The 23,132-nt window shown below is 50.9% G+C and overlaps 5 protein-coding genes across 5 annotated transcripts; 2 read left to right on the forward strand and 3 right to left on the reverse strand.

Annotated features, from left to right (window-relative positions):
* Positions 1-405: 405 nt before the first annotated feature.
* NDUFA6 (NADH:ubiquinone oxidoreductase subunit A6) lies at positions 406-3,392 on the forward strand. Its single transcript, XM_048933354.1, has 3 exons — positions 406-587; positions 760-875; positions 1,613-3,392. The coding sequence occupies exons 1-3, from the start codon at positions 467-469 to the stop codon at positions 1,742-1,744; spliced, it is 369 nt and encodes a 122-aa protein (XP_048789311.1). The 5' UTR covers positions 406-466; the 3' UTR covers positions 1,745-3,392.
* On the reverse strand, positions 3,201-4,647 carry SMDT1 (single-pass membrane protein with aspartate rich tail 1). Its single transcript, XM_048933355.1, has 3 exons — positions 4,437-4,647; positions 3,927-4,067; positions 3,201-3,476 (listed from the first exon to the last, which is right to left on the reverse strand). Exons 1-2 carry the CDS (start codon positions 4,581-4,583, stop codon positions 3,930-3,932), a joined length of 285 nt encoding a protein of 94 aa, XP_048789312.1. The 5' UTR covers positions 4,584-4,647; the 3' UTR covers positions 3,201-3,476; positions 3,927-3,929.
* Positions 4,648-4,770: 123 nt separating this feature from the next.
* Positions 4,771-9,973, reverse strand: PHETA2 (PH domain containing endocytic trafficking adaptor 2). Its single transcript, XM_048929219.1, has 2 exons — positions 9,888-9,973; positions 4,771-9,374 (listed from the first exon to the last, which is right to left on the reverse strand). The coding sequence occupies exon 2, from the start codon at positions 8,919-8,921 to the stop codon at positions 8,166-8,168; it is 756 nt and encodes a 251-aa protein (XP_048785176.1). The 5' UTR covers positions 8,922-9,374; positions 9,888-9,973; the 3' UTR covers positions 4,771-8,165.
* A 39-nt stretch (positions 9,974-10,012) lies between these two features.
* Positions 10,013-13,889, forward strand: NAGA (alpha-N-acetylgalactosaminidase). Its single transcript, XM_048967430.1, has 8 exons — positions 10,013-10,238; positions 10,471-10,645; positions 10,740-10,917; positions 11,066-11,160; positions 11,785-11,946; positions 12,245-12,442; positions 12,543-12,686; positions 13,037-13,889. Exons 1-8 carry the CDS (start codon positions 10,078-10,080, stop codon positions 13,199-13,201), a joined length of 1,278 nt encoding a protein of 425 aa, XP_048823387.1. The 5' UTR covers positions 10,013-10,077; the 3' UTR covers positions 13,202-13,889.
* A 943-nt stretch (positions 13,890-14,832) lies between these two features.
* On the reverse strand, positions 14,833-23,075 carry WBP2NL (WBP2 N-terminal like). Its single transcript, XM_048967441.1, has 8 exons — positions 22,943-23,075; positions 20,690-20,798; positions 20,076-20,211; positions 19,173-19,265; positions 18,322-18,543; positions 17,809-17,940; positions 17,393-17,469; positions 14,833-16,652 (listed from the first exon to the last, which is right to left on the reverse strand). Exons 1-8 carry the CDS (start codon positions 22,999-23,001, stop codon positions 16,605-16,607), a joined length of 876 nt encoding a protein of 291 aa, XP_048823398.1. The 5' UTR covers positions 23,002-23,075; the 3' UTR covers positions 14,833-16,604.
* Positions 23,076-23,132: the final 57 nt, after the last annotated feature.

Here is a 23,132-nt window from a genome sequence, read left to right on the forward strand (position 1 = left end):
CAATCGCCGAACAGCCGAGGTTGCATCTTCCGCACACATCGGGGCACCGAGTCCAACCCCTGGCCGCATCCGGCACGGAAGCCGATCAGATGGTGCCGCTGAGCGCTGCCCAAGTCCGGGCAGGACGAACGGGCCGCGACGCCGCCGCGCTCCTCCGAAGGCCGCAGCCCTGTCTATGAGAGCCGTCCCGCCCTGCCCCCGCCCCGCCGGTCCCCACCGTCTCCTCACGCCCGCCGGGCCCAACCGCCAGGAGGAGCTGACGGCCGCCGCCCGGCGAAGCTGGGTCCCGCCCACTCACTATTCCTCCTCCCGCACTCCCTGCGCCGATTGGTCGCCTCTGCACCAGTCAGGCCGGGCACGCTGGAGAGACAGCGCGGCGGGCCAATAGAAATGCGAGCGCTTTGTCAGGGGCGGTGGGGGCGGGCGTGCCGCGAGCCGCGGTGCGGGACGGGGCGGCCGCGGCAGGATGGCGGTGGCGGGCAGAGGGGCTGCGGCCGTGAAGCCCATCTTCAGCCGGGACCTGGGCGAGGCCAAGCGGCGCGTGAGGGAGCTGTACCGCGCCTGGTACCGCGAGGTGCCCAACGCGGGTGAGGGCCCGGCGCCGGCCGCGCGTGCGCAGGAGGGGCCGCGAGCTCAAGGTCGTAACGGCCGCCTCGCAGCCCTTGGGGGCTGAGCGGCGCTCCGGGAGCGGGGGGCTGTGGCTGTCGGTGGAAAGAGGAAGCCATGCGGACGGTCTCAGGCGCTGTGCTGTTTCCGCAGTGCACCTGTACCAGCTGGACATCACGGTGAAGCAGGGCCGCAACAAGGTGCGGGAGATGTTCATGAAGAACGCCCATGTGACGGACCCGCGGGTGATCGACATGCTGGTTATTAAGGTACAACCGAGTTATTCCTGCCTGGGAGGGGAGGTGGGCTTTGGGTTTTGTTTGGCACTTCCCCTGGCTCAGTAACACACTCACTGTGTCTGAGGGATGCAGCCTGTTGGGTTCAAAATGTTGGTCATGCACCAAGTGTAAGGCTCTGAAAGAGGCCTCCGTGGCAATAACGGATCTTTGCTGTTGTAATGCATGGAAATCCTTTCAGCCAAGAACTGCTGTGCCCATCTGCTGGATTTCCTGCATTTTGAGACAGCTACCCTATCTTGAAATGGTTAAAAACAAAGTCTGCATAGTCCTGGATGATACAGTGGGTGAAACTTAAAGGCACTCAAAAAACACGTAATTTTCAGGGCTGTAGGGACCTCTGGAGATCATCAAGTCCATGCCCCTGCTAAAGCAGGTTCCTACAGTAGGTCACACAGGAAAGCACAGAGGCAGATTTTGAATCTCTCTGAGGAATCTCCACAATCTCTCTGGGCAGCTTGTTCTAATGCTCTGTCATTTTCACAGTAAAGAAGTTCTTCCTCATGTCCATATGGAACTTCCATTGCTCCAGTTTGTGCCTGTTGCCCTTGTCCTGCCCATACCACCAAAAACAGCAGGGCATCATCCTCATTAGCAGAACGTTATTTACTCAGTTTGACTCAGTGCGCTTCACTATGTTCTGTAGTGCTGAATAATGAGAATTGAGCTACACCTGAGAGTCGGTCTGAAGTTCTTCTGTCTCTACACAGGGGAAAATGGATCTCCAAGAAACCATAAATGTATGGAAGCAGAGGACACACGTCATGAGGTATTTTCATGAGACGGAAACCCCACGACCTAAAGACTTTCTGTCCAAATTCTATGAAGGCCACGATCCATGAAACAGATTCTGTGTCTTCCTGTCTTGTATTACAAATAAAGTTCTACATGATACAAAAAAATCTGTACAGACAGATTGTATACCAGCCTACGAGACTGTTCAATAAATCTGAATCTGGTATTTATGCAAGCTGCTGTAACATCCATGGAAAGTTGACTCCTAGCTTGTAGGAGTGTGTATTTTCAGTGAGTGGAGCTTGTCCTGGAGTATCTGAATAACCACAGCAGCCCAGTTGTGGAGCTCAGCCTGCAGTCCTGTGCGGAGGCAGCAGCTCCTTGGAAGACAGCAGACAAGAGTAGGCCTTCAGAGAGCCATTGCAGCTGCCAAAGTATTGTGCTTGAGACCTGCTCCTATTCATGCTATGCTTTCATTGACCTTGTGTTTGGCACTGTTCTCCATTTACTTCCTAGCAGAGAATGTCTTGAAATCCAATAGGCCAGAAAAGCCCTCTGTACCCTAAAAAGATCAGTAGCCTCCAGTTCCCCACTGTAAAATTTAGTTACACAGGGCTGAAGAGACAGAGCCAGGAACGGGCAGGAAAGACAGCAGGAAAATGCAGCACTGAGGAGTCTGGCAATATAGAAAACAGGCATGACTGACTCCCAAGATCACATGAACTGAGTCTGGAGAAAGAGAGCACAGCTCTGATATTGAGTGACTCAAGATCCTGCCAGCTGCCTTCAGCCACAGCTGTTGGGGTTACTTAGATAACAGGCCCCTTTCTTCTATCACTAAGCTAGAGAGTTAAACAGCAAATAAAAAAACTGCCAAATTACAAGTGCTGAATTTAAAAATGAAATCACTTGTCTTTGAACTTTCAAGGTATTTGAAAAAACAGCTGGTGTGCAACTTGTCTGATGTGACTGAAGGTACTAGCAACAGAGAAGCCTTTAAGTCTTGTGTGATGATTTAATAGCAGTAGTAAATGCTTAAGAAAATAAGGGGGGGTTGAACTTTACAGACAGTTAAGAAAACGTATTAGGACTGAGAAAGTAGTGAATTATCTTGGCCTTACAAGGTACTTGGAGCCTCAGTTTCACCTTACATACATTAAATGCTGTAAAACTCATTAGCTTAGTTTGCCTCTCATGTTCTTCACCTTTTATGTTACCAAAGCTATTCAGAACTGTAACTGCACTGACAATGCTGTACTGAATTCAGTAATGCAGTTTATCAGACATACCTGCATAGTGCTTTGTTGCATGTTGTTTCAACAGCAGTGCTTTTGTCAGTATGCACTCTGATCTTTTAACAGGGCTGTGCTTTGGGGCTCCTGCTTTCCTTAGGATTTCTGTTATAAACCGTAAACTAGTGCTGAATTACAGAAAGGACTCCAAAGAGAAAATAAATATGAAGAGAGACAACTCACTGGAACAGACTTGTGGAGGTAGAAAGGGTAAGATAGAAGTTCTAGGTCATAGCCAATAACCTAAAAAAACACACACACAAAAAAACCCTCAAATGTCTTGTTCTTTAATATATTGCTAATATAAGGAATCCCACGCAGTTCTTTATGAGGTTGGAGTGTGTATGTGCAAGGATGCAGAGCTTATGAAGCACTTATTTCAACCCTGATCTATAGATTTTTCTTATACATACAAGTGCAGGACATTCACTGGCAAAGGGGATGTAATGCCCCCCCCGTCCCCTTGAAGAAGGACAAAACATAGATGGCAGATGCTGGCACTATGTCTGTCAATGGTTTCCTCCCTTCTGTTCTTCCAATTACAGTTCTGCAAACAGAGTAAAAAGACATTACTCTTCAGATATATGCCATAGCAATCTGCAGCCATATTCCTTCCCACAGACTAGGCAAGGTGGCAATTTGCAACAAACAAGTTTCTAACGAGCGACTGAGATCTCTGCAAACTTGTTTTTAGCTGCACACTGCACACATGACTATAAAACAACACTGCTGGATATAATGAAATAACACCCAAAGTAAAATCTTACACAAAAGGACAAACCAGATGGAATCACATCAGATGAAGGAAAGTACATACATACATCCAGCCTACTTGCATACAGAGGAACCAAAAAGCTCACAGCCAGAGGCAGCTGTACATGTCCTCAGCTTCAACCACAGCTGCTGCCTGCACTCCCTACAGGGCTGTGTCCCAGCACCATGGCAAACAGAAGCACCAGTAGTGGCACCCCTGGAGACGGTCGTGCCATTCCCGTACCCTTTAGTCATCGTCGTCGTCATCCTCTGGGACGAAGATGTCGTGTTCTTCCAGCAGGGCTGCAAAGTTCTTACTGATCTGCGTCCCGACATACAGGAACGGGATCACAACGCTGAACACTCTCAGGAGGCCAAAGGGCGTCTACAAGGATCCAACCGAGAAATGATGCATTTTTTTCAGCCAGCGTCACCGTGGATTAACTTTTGCACCTCTATGGGAGCTTCGGGCCAGGTTAAGCCGCGGGATGGAAGGCCCAGCAGGGGGCAGCGGCATTTTACCCCACGGCGAAGGGCCCAGAAGCAATGAGTACCACCACTTCATCGCCCCGAAACCGGCCGGCGCGGAGGGTCCGGGACGCCGCTCCCGGCCCCACCCCGCCCGCAGCCGCACCGCTCATTGGCCTAACGCCCGCCACTCAATCCCTCTGCCCCCGCCCACAACGGTAACTCCCGCCCTGATTGGCCACCGCTGGACCTACGACGCCCCCGCCGCTCTCGCCCGCTCGCTCACCTTAACCGGCTTAGGCAAAATGGCTCCGCTGCGGGTGACCGTGGCGCTCCGGGACGGCACCAGAGATGCGGCCGAAGCCTGGCGCAGCCCTCCGCCCCGCGCCCGTCCCGCGCCCGCCACCAGGAGCCGCCCGCCCACCGCTGCCATCGTCCCTCGCTGTCAGGGCCGGGCCGGGTCTCGACGCTCTCGCGAGAGTAGAACGGAGGGTGGGAGGCGGTGCCGCGCATGCGTGGCTGCGGCTTTCCCACTTAGCCCCCCCCCCCCCCCCCCCCCCCCCCCCCGTTTTGACGGAAGGCGTTACTGCGCCTGTGGGAGTTTTGGTGGTGACGCGGAATTACGAATACCAAACTGTTTATTCAATTAGATAGCATAAAATACAAACGGTAACTGAAATGTATAATAACACACACAAGTTCTGCATGTAAAAAAAGGCTCGCGCAAACCCGCCCCTTAGAAAGAAGAACACGGTCTGTAGTTAGCATAGAAGCACCTCCGCAGAGGGCTGCTTGGGCGAACCGCCTGTAGTGTTACCTGTGCTCCGCAGGGACCCCGGCACCCATCAGCACGGGGTTTCTCTCAGGTTCCTGGGCTGAGCCAGCCCCTTTATGAACACAGTGACTGTGGTACCACCAGCTGTTTGGCCATCCCAAACCACAGTGCCATCAGTTGGCTGCTGGTGGCCACTGGGAGACCGGGTCAGCCTTACCTCTGGGGCTTGACTTCAGAGCAAAGAGAAAGCATCACAGTGGCTGTTCTATGAAGCATACATGTGCACACAGTGATACGTTGTGGGCCTGAGCTGAAATCCTGTCCCCAGAAAGCTGCAAGGATTCCATCCATGTTTTGTTTGACAGGTTGGGCTCCCTTATTGGCAAAGCTGTCCTGGAATCACAGCCTCGCTCCCGCTTTTGGTCTTCAAATTACTTTAAATTAAACCATCCAGATTCAAGCATTTTTTTCCCCATCACTTTTGCAATATTACTTTAGGGAAAACCCTCCAAAATCCCTTCAGGACTGTAAGAAGAGCAGCCTTGCAGCTTTAAAACACTCTGTCTCCCATTGCTAAGGATCCATCTGGCCACACATTTTCTATTAAAAATAATAATAATAAAACAATAATAATAACAATAACAATAAGAAAAGGTGGGAAGTTCTTATTAGCCCCAAAAGAGGCGTCCCTGCTCTGCAATGGGGCTGAGAGGTAGCCCTGACCGAGTGCACCCGAAATCCCACAGCACTTTTGAGGAGCACTACCAAAGGTGTCAGGCTGCACACAGATATTTGGCATGATTCTGCCGTTTTCTTCTCAGTGCTGCCGAATAAAACACAGCATTACTCCAAATGCAGTCAGACAGGAAGGAAAACCCATCTCCTCATTTGCAGGATTTAGGATTTAGCTGGAATATTTGCTAAAGCAAAGCCAGGTGGTGTGGATATTGTCTGGTTTAAACAGGGCAGATTAGGCATTAAATATAAGCTCCTTAGCAGTGTTACTGGTGCAATCCTGGCTCATTAAAACAAACTAAGCTTCTTTAAAAAGTGAAACTGCCTGCATATGAATAGTGCTGTTTCAGGTCCAGTTCTGACTGAACTGGCTTTGTTAATCTATTTTCTCCTTCAAGTCTCTCCTCATTCTTGAGTCTCATGTAGGCACTCCCAGTACATTTTATTTTGGAAGGTAAATCTTTGCCATCAAACTGTCTTATGTGAGTCTGAGACATCAGGAAGATTCTTTCTGTATTGCATTAAAAAAGAAGAAAGAGGCAATCTACATCTGACCCAGCCCTGAAAACCCACAATGGGGAGGTGGCACCATTCCTGATGTTGCTGTTGGGAATCACAACGACTCCTGATGGGACACAGACCCACTCCTGGCCCTCCTGCTCCTGTTTTCTCATTACTGTTTTCTCTTAAAAAGCGAACAACAAAATCCTCCCAACCTTTAATTTCTCTGCTATGGAAAAATGCAGACATAAACTAGAGATTATTGGATTGCACCATTTGTATGTAGAGGTTACATTCCCACTGCCCAATGTCAGACCTAAGATCTGATGCTAACACACCATGGCTAGGCAGGAAGATTGTCATCCAAAACTGCTAGAGGGATTTTCAAAGGCACCAAAAGTTAATGGAAGCCATTTGATTTCTGCCTCTGACAACCTCTAGAGGTTATAGCAGAGTGTAAGACTGAGCACATTCAGGTCCAGAAAGGTAAATGATTACCCATGTCATGCTATGGCACAGCCTGCTGTTTCCCTAGCATCACTCCTTAACAGAACAGGGCAATAAAAACAAGCTTAATGCTGTTAGAGGAGAAAAAAAGGCAGTTTTGTGCGTTTTTCTGCTTTGAAAAGCAGCCCTTGCCAAGAAGATAAGGAAAGATATTTATAAACAACCACTACAGAGGATTCTAATCCTTGGGCTGCTGCACTCAGCACTGCGTAATGTACCGTTGGCCTTTGGTTAAGGGTTCTGACCTAGCAGGTAAGTGTATGGGATGTGCTCCTGCAGTCAGCCCCATGATTCTGACAGAGAGTAGGAGGGAAGCCCCAGCAGGACAAGATCTGGCTTTGGTAGGAGATTATATGGCTTTTAGAGCAAGGCAAGTACAAACACTGCTGGCACACGGGGCTGGGAAGCCACAGTAACTCACTCCTTTACCTCTGGTGTTCTTAGGGCCAGCCGCTTCTCAGGAGCGTACTGATATCCTTCCTCTACTCCAACTGTGTGGCTCAGCCCAGCTTCCCCACAGTGCCTCAAACACACCATCATGATCACACCAAAAAAGACCTCACACGAGCGCTGCTCTGCACTGTCTCCTGCATCTGACTAACTGCCAGAGCCCTATATGGCACTTTCTGTGGTCTGTGCAGAGGCTGATAAATTCACCCCATGAAGGCAGGCAGCCTTTAGCATTCCTCTTTTTCAACAGGGAAAACTTGAGCCAGAGGAATGCACAGGCTTGGCTACAGCTAGTTAGTCAAAGTATCGAGGAGCTTGTGATCCTTGCCACCATTCAGATCAAAGCCCAGCTTTCCTTCTGCCCTCCCCATAAGCCTTGCTTATGGACGCTCCTAGGGAGAGACAGCAGGGATGAGGCATTAGGGCAGCTGAAAGTTAAAAAAATGATGATGTTTGCAAACACAGCTGTGCTGTGGCTCAGTACACTGCCCTGTTCCCCCCCTGCTGGGGAGGCTGCTCATGGAGCTCTGCAGAGCTCTGGCACCCAACCAGAAGCCCCAGGAAGAGCAGCCTGTGCCAGCAGCATGGTCAGATCAAATGGGCACTCGTCATGATGAGCCATGGCTCCTGGGCCAGCCAAAGCCATGGCATCTTTGTCCTCCTAAAGCTCACGTGCAGCTAACCAGGCATAAAGCTGTAGGCACCCTGAGGCCAGCAGCCCATTGGAGGCATTTCACAAGAGTCAATCTTTTCTGCAGCCAAAGAGCAAAAGCAGAAGGGCTTCAGCACAACATCACAGACAATAATAAATGCTGACCTGTGCAAACTTCCACACTGAGAAACAAAACCAAACTGGATGATGAAACGCCCAGAGCATCCACCATGTAAGGACAGCAGGGCACTGAGCCTGGCCATATCCATGGAAAGAGGATGAGGCCCGTTGGTACGCTGAGTCCTAGGGAGCACAAAGGCCCTCCTGCATGGAGGCAGCCGGTGAGGGAAGGGGCAAACAGCGTGCCTCGCTCTGCTCTGGCTCTGTGTCCCATCTCATGGGTGTCCCCTCTTCTGCCTCTCCTGCCACTCCTGCCTCAGTGCTGCGATCTCCTGCCCATACCAGTGGTGCAGCTTGGCAAAGCAGGTCGTCTCTGGTGACACCGGGCTCTCCTGCAAGGTGGGCACCGAGGATCCTGCGGCTGAGCGTCGGCGTGGAGGCAGGGGTGGGGGCTTTGTGTGCCCCCCATCGCGGTCAGGGCTGCTGCCCCACGTGGAGTACCCGTTCTCCAGGGCATGCTGTTTCTCCTGGACAGGCGGCAGGGCGGGGTTGGAGAGGTGACGCCTCCTGCCTGAGGAGGACCTCCGTGGTGACTTGCGGCATGCAGCCAAGCTGGTGCAGGCCTCCTCCAGCTGCTTCTCCAGCTCCCGCACCACCAGCCGCATGTAGTCGAAGCTGGCCCGTGAGAGCGCTTTCACCCAGGCCTCCATGGCGGCTTGCCCATCGGCCACCAGCACGTAGGCCTTGGCACCAGCGTCGTCAAAGCGGATGGCAAAGGCGAATTCCTCAGCAGCCTCGCAGAGCTCCACGGTGCAGCCCTCCAGCACCACCAGCCCCACAGGCTCCCGGCTCTCCCGCTCCTCAAAGTAGAAGAGGAGGTTGCCCTTGAGGACAAACCATCGGCGCTGGTAGGAGGTGCCATGGTGACCATGGTGGTGGTGCCGCTCCACACGCTTGCGCAGGAAGCCGGCGTGGTCAGTGGGCGAGTCACAGGTGGCGTAGTGGGCCACGCTCCGCTCATTCAGCTTCATGGCCACAGAGAAGCGGTTAGCAGTGCTGTGTGTTGTCCATCCAACAAGTACAGCAGCTGCGGGGATAATCTCCAGGCCCACCACCACAGCACTGCCTCCTCCAGAGATGCTGCTTCGTTTCCTCCTCTGCCAGTGACCTACTTTGCAGGGTTTTTATGGAGCACATTGAAGAAACAGCAAGCACTCATCTTGCTTTCTCTTCTGTTGTAGGATGTTGGAAGAGGGCATTTTCAGATGCTCTGGGATCTCTGTTTCAGCATCCTCTCCGCATCTACGCTCAGGACTGTGCAGCCCCATCGGCCATCCCATAGCACTGCTGTCACCCAGCACTGCAGCCAGCACTGCCCTAAGCCATGTGGCTCGGTGGGTCAGACTGTGACCCCATGACGTCTTCTTGGGCCAGCTGCTTTCTTGATGAGTGCCTCTGGAGCTCCACTACACAGAGCTCCATACCTGTTACAAGAAAAGGCAGGGGAGAGTCATCAAACACCAGAACAAGAGCAAGGAGCTGCACAAGGACTGTAAGAGCAAAGAGCTGCATGGCTCCCACTGCTAAATATTTGCAAAGCCCAGGACACTTGCATGGGCTCTGATGCCAAGCCCAGTTCCAGCTCAGGACCTCGCATTGCCTGCAGACGCAGCTGAGTGCTGGTTTTCTCCTGCAACACGATCACAATCAGCCTCACAGCCTGATTCTGAACTCTACTTGGCTCCTGTGGGTTCGCTTTGGTTTTAGTTGAAAAAAAGAAAGCGCTTTCACCAAGCATGGCCTGCACGGCAGCTGTGGGCGACTCGGCGAGCAAAGCTCAGCTCATCATACGGGCTTGCAGCTGCGGAACGCTCCACGGGAGCAGCCCCTCCTCGCACAACGCCCCCCAACCCTCAGACCATTTCCCGGACCCCTCCCCTCCCTCTGTGCCCGCTGCAGGGCTGAGGACACGGGGACACAGCCCCGGCCCGGCTCACCTCCGGCCCTTCCTCCGCGGCGGCGCTCCCGGCGCCGGGCAGCGGGGCGGGTGCCGGGCGGCCCCGCTGCGCTCGGGGGCCGGGCCGGGTCGAGCGGGAGGCGGAGCGGGCGGTCAGGTGATGCGGTGTCATGTGAGCGGGCCGGGCGGGGGAAGGCTGTCGACGTGCCCCGGCGGAGACTGCGGCGGGGATGGGGGTCCCGGCGGTTGTGGCGGTCCTGGCTGTGCTGTTGGCGCTGCCCGCCCGCGGGCTGGAAAACGGGCTGGCGCGCACCCCGCCTATGGGCTGGCTGGCCTGGGAGCGGTTCCGCTGCAACGTGAACTGCCGGGAGGAGCCTCGCCAGTGCATCAGGTAATAGGGAGCGCCGTACCGGGGGTTTGGATACCCCACTGCTGCTGGAGGTCCCCAAAGGTGAAGGCTGCAGACGGGCTGTGCGGAGGGCCGATGTGCTGTTTCCCCAAGGAACGAGCCTGCAGCCATTCTGCACGGCTGAAGCCACTGTGCAGTGACTGCCAGAGCCCCGGCCGGCCCCTAAGGTACCACGGTGGCAGAGTTTCCACCGGTCATGTCTCCTGTCCTGCAGTGAGATGCTCTTCATGGAGATGGCGGACCGGCTAGCAGAGGATGGCTGGCGGGAGCTGGGCTACAAGTACGTCAATATCGATGACTGCTGGGCCGCCAAGCAGCGTGATGCTGAGGGGCGGCTGGTGCCTGACCCCGAGAGGTTCCCCCGGGGCATTAAGGCCTTGGCTGACTATGTGAGTGACCTCCACATCTGTGCCTCTCTGGAACAGACAGAGCTTGGTCCCTGAAAGGCACCTGGGATCCCCTCGTCCCCATCTCTCCTTACAGGTCCATGCTCGAGGCTTGAAGCTGGGCATTTACGGTGACCTGGGCACACTCACCTGCGGGGGATACCCGGGCACTACACTGGACCATATTGGGCAGGATGCAAGGACCTTTGCTGAGTGGGGCGTGGACATGCTGAAGCTGGATGGGTGCTACTCATCAGGGAAGGAGCAGGCACAGGGTAACAGCTGTGTTGTTGGCTGGTGGTTGTCCACTCACTGCTTGGCTCAGAGTGGCTGCCCATCTACTGGACACTTGGCTTCATTTCCTCCCTCACATCTCTTCTTCTGGTCATCCATCTCCTTCACCAGTTTCCTTCTCTCCCAAAGGCTACCCAGAAATGGCAAGGGCCTTGAACGCCACTGGCCGCCCCATCATCTACTCCTGCAGCTGGCCAGCCTACCAGGGAGGGCTGCCTCCCAAGGTGAGTGCTGTCCCACTTTTTGTTGTCCAGCCTGTGTGCATCCCTCTTACTGCTCCACTTCTGATGGGACATGGCCTCCTGCCAGGCTTCCTTGGCCATTCAGGGTTCCTGACACAGCTGGCTGATGGAAGTGTGGAGAAGGCCATGGGACATGCTCAGCTTGTGTGGCATTGATCTTGACAGCCTGTTCTGCTAAGACTGGTTCTTTCTGGCTTAAATGCTTGAAATGACACTTCTGGTCCTCCCCAGTGGGTGTTGCTCTTTGTAACGCTTTTTGAGAGCTGAGTGCATTGGCACTTTATTCATTTTATCCCTTTGCACTTTCTGAATCAATCCCAAGCTGCTCATGTTCCCTTCTCGCAGCTGATCTTATAGCCTCATAGCCTCTGTGGTTGTTTTGACAGATGTTCTGTTATACTGGATGAGTCCATTTGTACTGGGATATGACTCTGTCTTCCTTAATCACGTGATGTTGCCTTTCCCCAGATCCTTCTGGCTTGCAAACACCCTCTTGATGCTGCACCTCCCAACAAGTTCTACTGCCCCTTCTCCCTGCCTCCACCTAAGGTGTCCAGTGCCCCCACGCACAGCCTCCATCTTGTCTGACTCCGTGCTCCCCTCTAGGTGAACTACACCCTCTTGGGGGAGATCTGCAACCTGTGGCGGAACTACGATGACATCCAGGACTCATGGGACAGTGTGCTTTCCATTGTGGACTGGTTCTTCACAAACCAGGATGTGTTGCAGCTGGCGGCTGGCCCTGGCCACTGGAATGACCCAGACATGGTATGGCAATGCACCTGTCACCCCCTGACTATGCCTGTCCTATAGCACAGGTGTCATTGTCCTTCATCTGCTCAGCCTGAGCGGAAGGGAGTTTTGAATCGAAGGGCATCATCAGGTGCTTTTGTGTGGGCCAATTCCTTAGTGCCTAGCAGAGATGGATGTCCTGGCTGTAGGGAAGCAGTAATACTTGTGAAGCTTGCCATGCTTGCTCCTACCGTACAGGCTGCAGCATCAGCAGGCAGGACACGTGGACATGCTTTTCACCTTTTTCACAACCTTTGCCTTCTTTCCCCTGCAGCTCATCATTGGAAACTTCGGTCTCAGCTACGAGCAGTCACGCTCCCAAATGGCCTTGTGGACTATCATGGCAGCTCCACTCCTCATGTCCACTGACCTGCGCACTATCTCGCCAAGTTCCAAGGAGATCTTGCAGAACCGCCTGATGATCCAGATAAACCAGGACCCCCTGGGAATCCAGGGGCGCAGGATCATCAAGGTTAGGGGAAAGACGTACATGTTTGGGAGAACATAGGCAGAAGAACATGAGGAGTGATGTGGGCATTAGGCTCTGTCTCACCTGTCTGTCCTCACCATAGGAGAAATCTCACATTGAGGTGTTCCTGCGCCCGCTGTCTCAGGCCGCGAGTGCCCTAGTCTTCTTCAGCCGGAGGACAGACATGCCCTTCCACTACACCACCAGTCTGGCCAAGCTTGGCTTCCCCGAGGGAGCTGTGTATGAGGTGAGCCCTGAGGGCACCCTGTGCCTGCACCCCTCCTTCCAGCTTCCCACTGCTGGCACCACTGCATTTTGGGTGGGTTGTGCCAGGGGAGGTTCAGGTTGGATATGAGAAACAACTTATCCAAAAGAGTGGTGCTGTGCTGGAACAGACTGCCCAGAGAGGCGATGGAGTCACCATGCCTGGAGGCATTCAGGAAACGTGTATGTGGCACTGGGAGACATGGCTAGTGGGTGGGCACGGTGTGATGGGTTGGTGGTTGGGTCTCAGCAGTCTTTTCCAAACTTGATGATTCTAAGACCTGACTCTGGAAGGACCTCAAGGTGAAGGTCTGTGCCCGCTGTCTCTTCCAGGTACAAGATGTGTACAGTGGAAAGATCATTGGTGGTCTGAAGACAGGAGACAACTTCACAGTGATCATCAACCCCTCAGGGGTAGTGATGTGGTACCTGTGTCCCAAAGCACGGCTCATCCAGCAGCAGGCCCCAGGGGGGGCCTTCCGCCTGCCCCTTCTGTGAGGCCCACGGCCACTGGGAGCCCCAGGACATCTCACTGCTGCTCGAGTGCCTTATTCTGGTGTGGCTGGGGGAAGACATGCAGTTTGCTCCTCTGGCACCACCTGATGATTTCTACTCATTCCACATGTTCTTGTTACTCCCTCCTGAGGGCATGCAAAGCACTCTGAGGTCCTCCTGTGGAAGAGGAGTGTCCCCAGTGACCATCCTTCAGGACCAGATGTGGTCGCCTTTTTTCCCTTGCTTGGCTTAGGACAAAGGGCTGTCCACAGGGCTGCACCCCTCTTCCCAGGCACCATCCCCAGACCAGGAGCTCCTGGGGCCAGGTTGTCTGTCTGGCAGCAGGATCAGCAGGCAATACCACTACAGCATAGTCTGCATGCTATGAAAAAGAAACCTAAACAAAATGTGTGCCAGCACTGTATGGAACTTGCTCTGATTACAGCAGAGCAAAACGTGAGTTGTCCACGCACAATCCCAGTAGCCTCACTGTGGTGTTAGCATGAAGAATTGCAGAGCCATAGTGCATCATGCACAAGTGGTGTCTGGAAGATACTGCTGCTTGTTTTTGGTGGTCTTAAGCTGGGAGATGCTTGTGGGTGCTGGCCAAGTTGCATCTCAGTCTTGTGAGGCTGAACCCTCCAGCATTTCTCAGGGAAAGGCTCCTCCTTTGAAAGGCAGCCTGCGCAAATAGAAGGGGCTCAGAAGGAACCACAGAGGGGGGGCTCAGGTAGGCTGTGGCCTCCCTTAAGCACCCCAGGAGGGGTGCAACACTCACCCAAATCACCCTGCCAAGGACAGGGCAACCCAGAGAGACCCACACAAGGTTTAACCTCAAAGCAGGAAATCACTGTATTTTAAAATTAGTGAGAAATGGAACTTCCCCATTCTATTCAGATGACAAATGAGGGCTAGAAGCCCACTCCCCTTCTTAGAGGACCATGTGGCCACTTCCTGCCCCTTGCAGAGACTTTGTGGTGCGGAGGCAAGATGCTGAATGTGATGCTTTGCAGTGCTAGAAAGAAATAACTTGTCCATTTCATGTTTGTGTGCAAGCTGGCTTTGTTTTGGTGATTTTGACAATTTAACTGAAATAAAAGGGAAGCAGGGTGCTGGTTGTTTCAGATTTACTCAATTAATGTGGGATTTTAGGGTCAGTTCCTCAAAACACAACAAACTACACTGGAAAAAAAAAGTAATGGCCTCCCATTGGACTGGCTTGCAGTGAGCAGAAGGGGGCTTCCTAGTAGTTAGACTGTGCTCAGTAAAGCACTGGCTTCCTTTGGCACAAGGGGAAACTCAGATGTCACAGTCCACAACCAGCTGCCATTTTCCTATTTATCCTGTACCAGAGAAAACAATAGCAGTGTGGTGCCTGCCCTAGGACACAGTAGTGTACCAGTTCTGGAGATCTGTTCTGGACAAGAACAATGCCACAAATCAGCCTTGCCCCCTCCAAAGAAGAGCTGAAGCCAATACTTCTGCCCCACCAGATTATTTGGCTCCAGTGTGGCTGTGCAGGAGGAAAACTGGCTCACAACCTGAGAACAGCCACAGTGGTCCCTATTTGTTGCAGCTTCCTGGGCACCAGGCAGGATCAATGACAGTCAACACAATGCACACACACACCCCAGTGAACAGGCAAGTATCAATGCTTCTGTATTAAAGTGCAATTCAAAAGTTACAAACTTTTTAAAATACAGAGTCATCTGAACACCTCTAACTCAAACATCAGAGGTGTTTCTAAATAAGGAAATTTACCTTCCTCTCCACGCAGGGCTGCTTTAAGAATTCAACAATTTAAGTCACGCAAGCCTGACTTACAAGAAGGTCCTGACACACACAGGTTAAAAGGAAAAAGAGACCTTCCCCTTCACTGTGAAGGTAGGAAGGCTGTGAAAAGAAGTACAGTTATCCCATATATAAAGGATCACACGGGTCTCCACCAGACTAGAGGGGCTTTTGTCAGAGCAGGCTTAATGGCACTGTGTCCTAAAGAGGAAGGAAGGCTGGGGCTGAGCAGCCACAGCCTCTGCAAGAGACCCAAGCGTTAGTAACACCACGCCTGAGTACTGCAGCTCCGAGCAACCAAATTCCACTTCCACAGCACCTACCCTTGCTGCTCAGGTATAGGCATGCATGTCCTGGCTGCTGCGGCCTAAGGAAAAGACAAAAGCCACTTTTTCCTCATCACACTAGCATGGTGGCACAAGCTTCCTCAGCAGAGGGAGCCAGCACTGTGGGATCTCCTGACAAGGCCAGTGTCAAGTTATCTTCATAACATAACACATTTTGCTTGGAGGCAGCAGGTTCCTGCTCAGCTTGACTCCACTATGCAAGAATAACTATGTGACACAGGATCACTGCACAGATACAGACTTGCTTCCAGGAAGGTGAAAGGAAAACCAATTCACATGCCTGTAGAGCTCAACTTACCGCTCTGCAGCACACTCCTGCTGATCTACTCAAGGTCTACAAAGGCAGGCTGAGTTTATGGAGGTCACTGCTTGCTTTCAGTTAAATTTCTCAGAGTGTTTTTGCCAGCAGCATCAGATGACCAAGCATCTACAGCTGCACCTCACAGCAGAAAACAAGGAGACATCAGGGAATGCAGGCCCTCCACCAGGGAGGGCAGCACCTGAGCACTTCCCTATTTTGTAAGGTTACAGTTAAATAGGAAAGGACACAGAAATACTAGCAGACAATCTGCTGCAACCAAAACAGGCATGCCTGTGCCCAGAAACTCCCCTGGCTACCCAGGAGTGCAGCAGGATTGACCCTTCTAGAGCTAGTGCTGAGCTGGGGTCCATCTCCAGCTCACAGCCCCAAATGCTTCAGCGCTTCTCAGGACGCATTTCCCAAGCGTGTCACCCCATGACTGTTAGTTCAGGACAGGAAAAGAAATGTGCTTCCAGCACGACACAGGATTTCCAGAGTCCCATCGTATGCTGAGCTGTGCCACGGTTTAAGGAAATTTAACACCTTTTCAGTTTATGCAAGGAAACTTCATGGCTTTCTATATTTTCTTCTTTGATGGTGCTTCAGAAGAGAAGTTCAGCACTGCAAGTAGTTTTACTCGAAGATGCCACAGCTTTTGTGTTTGACTCATAGATTAGTGATGTGATCTACTGGTTTAAGAAGTCCATCTCTCTCCTCAAGCCAAAGGCAGAGCAAAAGGTTAGTGCTTCGACCCCATGAGATAAAGCAAAGCAGCAGGAAAGTGCTATTGTTCTGCCTTGTATTGCCAGTCACTTAACGCTTAAGGAGGGCAGATGCTCAGCTGCCCAGCACTACACACATTGTACATACACAGAGAAACATAGAGATACGCTAACCCAATGGGTAGTGACAGCCAAATTGTCTTCTGGGAGAGAGAGTGTGGGAGGCTGGCTGCAATTTCCATCTGTTAGTTGTTCTTCTTATCTTCAGGAGGTGCATAAGGAGGTGGCTGATCCTGGAAGGAGATACAGTAGTCAACAATCCTGCCTGCTTCATGAAGAGCTCTTCTCAGAGATTCTCAGGCTTGACTTACAAGAAGTTACTGCCAGAGCTGAGTGCTGTTTTTTAAGCTATCATGCACTGCATCATCCCTCTCCAGCATCAGTTAATGCTCCAGCATATATGCTACCTCCCATATTATTTCCATTGAACATCCCCTTGAAAATAGATAACAAAAGCTCTGTTTTAAATCTGTATCTTCGCTATCATGGCTTTGTCTCTGCTGCTGCTTTCACTCTGACCCAGCCCACACCAAATGTAGCTACAGCCTGCTTACCAGCTGCCACTCACTGAACCATGACAGACCTCTCCCAGGCAGCCCAGAAAAAAGCACAAGTGAGAAAACACAAAGGCTGTTGTCCTTATATGATCCGTTCTTCTTTAACTCTTCCCACTTCCAAACATTACAGAAACAGAAAGCTCTACTCACTGTGTACATGCAACTATTTTATGCACATAAGAATGAGACAAGTACTAAGCTGCCACTGCTGGATGAATCTTAACGTCCTCTTTTCTTGATCAAAGATTTAACAAACTTTCTTCATGGCACTGTCATCCGTGCCTCCTCCCAGGAAAGTGAACATTTTCTGTGCTTTTTCAAAATTAAGGCACTCTAAACTTCACTAGGAAAGCAAACTTTTGCCTCTCTACGCAATGGAAGAGCAGACACACACAGACCAGAGGCACAGTACTTACCATGGGCATGTAGACATTGTGTGGGTTAGCAGGGTTGTAATACGCACTGGAAGCAGCTTCCATGGCCTTACTGTTCCCTAGAAAGGAAAGAGAAGGAGCAAACATAAGGCAGGCCTGTTTCTTACGCAGCCACCCCACCCTCCAGCCCAGCCACAGCTTTTCTGAGGAGTCAAGAAATGTCCCAAGAGACAGAAGCTATCACAGCAAGTTTGTCTTGAATTCACAGCACTTCAGGAAGTCTGAAAACCAGCTAAAGATGACCACAAGCTGTATAACAAAGAGCTGAGTGCCTTGCAAGAGCCATTATCTCAAATAACACATCAAGATAACAGCTCCTGCAACAGCAGCAGCTGGGTGCCCCCAGTGTCAACCACTGCCCCAACCCCTGAGCAGCCTTTTGTATCAAATCTGCTTACCTGGCATACCTGAGTCCACCCAGGGTGTGGAAGCTGGTGGGGCTGAGGGTCCGGCAGGAGATGGTCCAGAGTAGGGGGGAGGAGGAGGTAACACATTGCTGGAATTCATGTTGGGGAGTGGTGGGTAAATACCTGAAAAGAGATGACACCAGACTGATACTTTGGACTACAGTGACAAAAGAGAGGGACAGCAAGCTTCCAGGCCCAGCCCTGGGCAAGAGAGAAGATCAGTGAGGAAAGCTCAGTGAGGATGCAGGCAGCTGCAATTTTACATCTTGCCACGCCAGCAGGCAACAATTCTGTCAATAAGCAGCACAGTCTACATACTGCATTCCCACCTCCTGTTCAGCTGCAACTAGAGAGACACACAGGTGTAACCAAGACCATGACAGACTTTGCAAGGATAAGGACCCTTGATGGAGACAAAACTACAATAAACCTCACCACAGCATCAACATTTTTACAACTAATACTCAACAAACCCCACCACACATCATCACACCACTTCCATACCTGGATTCTGAGCATACGGATACCCCATGGGCTGGGGAGCAGGTCCATATGCATTCATTGGAGGTGGTGCATAAGGATAAGGACCGTTTGGAGGTGGTGGAGGAGGAGCATAGCCCCCCGGTGCAGGTGCATATCCTCCTGGAGCAGGTGGGACAGGGGAATACCCTCCAGGTACAGGTGTGTATCCATAGCCAGGGGGCTGGAGAGGAGCTCCACTGGAAGCTAAAGAGCACATATTTATTAAGTCAGACATGTTTTTGCTGCAACTGACTGCATGGAATAAAAAGAAAATAGTCCCATTCACGTAGACCAATGGCTCTAACTAGAATAAACTATTGTTTTAAATAAGTACCAATAGTTTTAAATTTTCCCTATCAGAATGGATTTTGTATCTTTCTCCTTTCAGAAGTTTTAAACATAAAATTTTTTAGTTTTTTCTTTCTGCAAAAAAATTCCTCCATCTCACTTCACTATCAGAGAACTATTAGAGTTGAGGGAAAGTACGGGGATCAGTTTTTCCATCCTCATGTTTCAATTCCCAACCCCCCCCCCCCTCCAGGAGATATCAGGCTCCATAGAAAAAGTAAGCCACCTCAGAAGCCAAACTCCAGCATGTTCTGATTGCATAAAGCATTAAGTCAAAATAAAGAAAAAGGATTTGAAAGAAAAATGAAAGTCCCCTGTAAAAAAAAACAACAAAAAAAACAACAAACAAAAAAACATTGATGTGGAAGATGTACAGTGCAAATTCTCTCTCCCTCTCCACACACTTCAGGAATGTGAAAAAGAGCACCTCCTCCTAACCAGCTCAGCCAGCCATAGGAGAACTACAGGCTCTGAAGATCTCTTACCACTAGAGGCAGCTTTGAACATCAGCTGTCCAAACTCAATGGCTCCTCCACTGTTGAAAGTCAGTTTAAACGTTCCCTGCCCTTCCCAGCCACCTAGGAGAGAGAATTAAAATTGAAACAGATTATTGACCACCTCAGTAGCAGTCAAGACAGCAAAACAGTTAATGTTCAACTTATTTTTATTCTTTCTCATTTTAGAAATATTTTAAAACCACTGCTTTAAAGATTTCAGCCTAAGAAAGTGGGCTTATGACAATCCAGACAAACCAGTCACAAAGCATTGTTAGGAACAGCAATCAACAGCATAGGCCAGATGCCATCAAAATACACATAAACTAATTCCAAGAAAAACAGAAAAATTTTGAACCAGAAGACTTGGTTTGAATCCCTGCCTTGCCTCCTGCAGTCCTCCATGTCTGATCATGACTGTGACTTTAAGTCTCAACACAGTTACATCACCAGATAGGAAAGAAAGCTAAATCAGTGACACACAGCAGCATTCTAGATGCATGCAAACACATCCAAGCTGTAAAGTGCCTGCTGGCCTCCACAAAACACCAGTGTGTACTATTTAAACCAGCATCAATGTCTAGTGATAAGGCCAACTGTCCACTCTTCCATGCCAAATACAGGAGAAAATGAGAACAGGAAGAAACCAAGTAAGCATGGCGTCCACTGCAAGACAGAAGTGACAAGATTAAAAAGCCACCCTGCAAAAGGTGAGCTACTAGATTTGGGGGACAGAAAGCAACAGTGAGGTTAAAGATGAATAGATACTAGTTACATTAGCATAGACGTGTGAACTGTGCTGCTGTAGCTACGCCATCCATCTGTCCTGTGCACTAAGCACATCCAGCAGAAAAGGACTGGGAAGAGTTCAGTCTATGAAGCACAGACACGCACCTCCTGCCTCAGCCTGAATCTGTCCTTTGATGTAATTAGCAGAGAAAACAGGCTGCTCAATAGAGCACCCTTTCACCAAATAAAATGGCATCATAAAAGACAGCATGGGATCCTTGCCCTTCGACACGAAGATCATCTGCAAGACAGGAAGGAACACTCTGGAATTAGTTAATCAGGTTATGGAGTTCTAGTTGCAGCAGCATCCAAAAACAAGATAATGTAACCCCTACTACTAGAACATATTGTGTTGTTTCACAGCAGTCATGCAATGGGATGCCAAACAGATCCGAGGGCGTGACTCACTCACATGAACAATGCAGGTTCCAAAACAGCATACTGTTTAGGACACACACAGACATTTCATTTTAAAGGATAATTTATGAGAGTTTTCCAGTGAAGGAATTACCTATTAACATGTTGCATTAAATCACAACACGGTGATTGGGACAGACACAGACTCAGACTGCCCTATTTCCACCAGGCTTTCTCCTACCTAGGATTTACAGTGGTTCCTCCCATAACAAAAATCACTTCTCCTGCCTCCAGCTATGATTGTTGTCCAAAGCCTATGAGACCCCTGGAGAAAAGGGAAGCCCTGTTGGCATCAGACTTACCCTGTATGGTGTGAGATACAGCATTCCTTTCTTGGTGCCTTTGAAGGCTTCAGGCTTGCCAGTCACGTCACTGAAGGAGAGCTCCACATCCTTACACTGCTTGAGAATGCTAGGAGGAAATCAGAATAGTTGGAGACAACCTCAGCTCTAACGCACAGACATCCATCACACAAATCCTAAACATTATCCCAACACACTCAATTCTAACACAGGGTCTGGAGTTTTTCTTTTGGATGCACAAGGTTAACTCGTGCAGAGTGGAAGAATTCATCCTCTCACCTCTGACAAGCCCTGCTCCTCCTCCACAAAGGGAAACTTTAAACAAGAGGAAGAGAAGCTGCCTCCAGAATGAGGCTAAAGGAATTGCTCTCTGCACAGGCAACAGCCTGAGTCTGAGCCTGGCAGGGCACAGAACAGGATGAGCTTTCTGATATCCACTCCTGAAGTCAAGGTATGACCTCAGAGCAAACCCCTCTCCATGATCACATCCAGGACCAGCCAGCAGAGGGGAAAACAAAATTGCCTGAATGCCACACCTACTGCATGAGCTGAGGAAATTGCTTCACAGTACCCTCACTGCTGACCCTACTTCACATGATTTAAGGAAATATTTGTGATGAGGAGTGCTGTGCTAAGGAAAAAAAAAAACAAAACAAGGAGCCATAAATGTCATCAATAAGACTGTAATTGCTATTGTTGGTTATCTACAGGAACATTAGCAGACTCTGCTTGTAAAATCATGTGGGAACAAAGAGATGGGAACTGCAAACACCAGGGGTACAGAGGGACCCGAAAAATTAAATACATTTTAAGGAAAACTGAAATAATCATTCTGGGAAAGAGCATCACTGAACTGAGAGGGCAAACTCCAAACACAGCACTCAGTAAAGGAAGCTGCAGAATAAAGAGAACCGTGGATGCCACAAGTTTGCTGCTTGTTTCAGTGGGTAAAAAATCTGATGTGTTTTTTTGGTTCAAGGGCACGGAAAAAGGAAGAACAAAACCCAAATTCAACACTGGATCTAAAGTTATTTTACACATTCCGATCTGTACACTGTAGAAATCAGATCACATCAGGAAACTACAAAATCATCGGGAAGAACCAGCAGGGCCAGGATATGTGAAAACAACCAAGAGCACAGTACTTTCACACTGCATGCTATTCAGGGAAGAGAAAACATAATATATCATAACATATATCTGAAAAATTCTGCTACCCTAGAAGGAGGACATTAAGAAGTCTAGCTTTAATGAGGCGGGAGGGGGGGGGAAAGCCCTGACAAAAAGTCTGCAGGGACTTTATCATTCAGTTATATGCAGATTTTGTCAATGCCTGGGAGTGACAAATGCAGCAGAAATCTATTTTCAAGTTACAAAGGTGGAATATTCTCCCAAGATAAGCCAAACTATCTCCTCAACACTCAGAACCTTACCAGAGTACTTCCCAAACCACATAACACAGCAGAATTTCAGGTTTGTTTGCTTCAGTGGGAAGAATTTATGTGGTCACTTAATGCTTACTCCTGCCCAAGCACTCACATAAACAAATAGCAAGACTGCCACCCGTGCATGATTATGTTGCTGAGCTGGTTTGTACCCACTTGGGGCTGTCACAGGACAGCTGAGTGCCAATGGCTCAACACTGCCCTGGAGAACAGTTCAGGCTCTCAGACCTGAGCTCTACGTGGCCTGGCTCCATACTGGATTACCCAAAAATCAGACCATATGTCAGACAGCATGGACCAGAATCCCCTTGTACTCCGTCAGCCTGACGCCGTGCCCACCACCCTCTGGCCCTGTTCCTGACCCCCAGCCGCCCCTCCCCTGACGCAGCTCCATGCCGTTCCCTCGGGCCCCGTCGCTGTCACACAGAGCAGAGCTCAGCGCTGCCCCTCCGTTCCCTGTGAAGAGCTGCAGCCGCCATCAGGCCTCCCCTCAGCTCTGCTCTGAGCCAACCAGGGGAGCACAGCCGCTCTCCACACGCCCTGCCCTCCAGGCCCTTCGCCACTTCTACAGCCCTCTCCGGAGACCTCAAACACTCTTCAAACCGCCCCTTAACCCGAGCAGCACGAGCCGCAGGCTGCGACTACCACAGCCGGGTAGCCCTACCTACCCACCCACTCACCCACCCACGACAAGACGCGGCCCCAACGCCCCCAGAGCAGCCCAGCAACAACCCGAACCCTTTCCCCGCCCGCGGGCCTGGCACAGGGCTTCCCCCGTGGCCGTGGGTCCGCCCCCGCCCGCCGGTACCTCTCAGCATTGGGGACGACGACACCGCCTTCCTTCGAGTGGTGCCTATTGAGCGCCATGGCTGCCGCCTGACTCCCCTGTGTGTGACGTCACATCCGGCTGACGCTTCCGCCGCATGACTCTGTGTGACGTCACATCCGGGCGCTGTGGAAGGCGTGCTGTTTTTCTCTGCTGGCTGCCTGGCCTCAGG

This window comes from Lagopus muta, chromosome 1 (genome assembly GCF_023343835.1).
Source record: "Lagopus muta isolate bLagMut1 chromosome 1, bLagMut1 primary, whole genome shotgun sequence".
Taxonomy (NCBI): Eukaryota; Metazoa; Chordata; class Aves; order Galliformes; family Phasianidae; genus Lagopus; species Lagopus muta.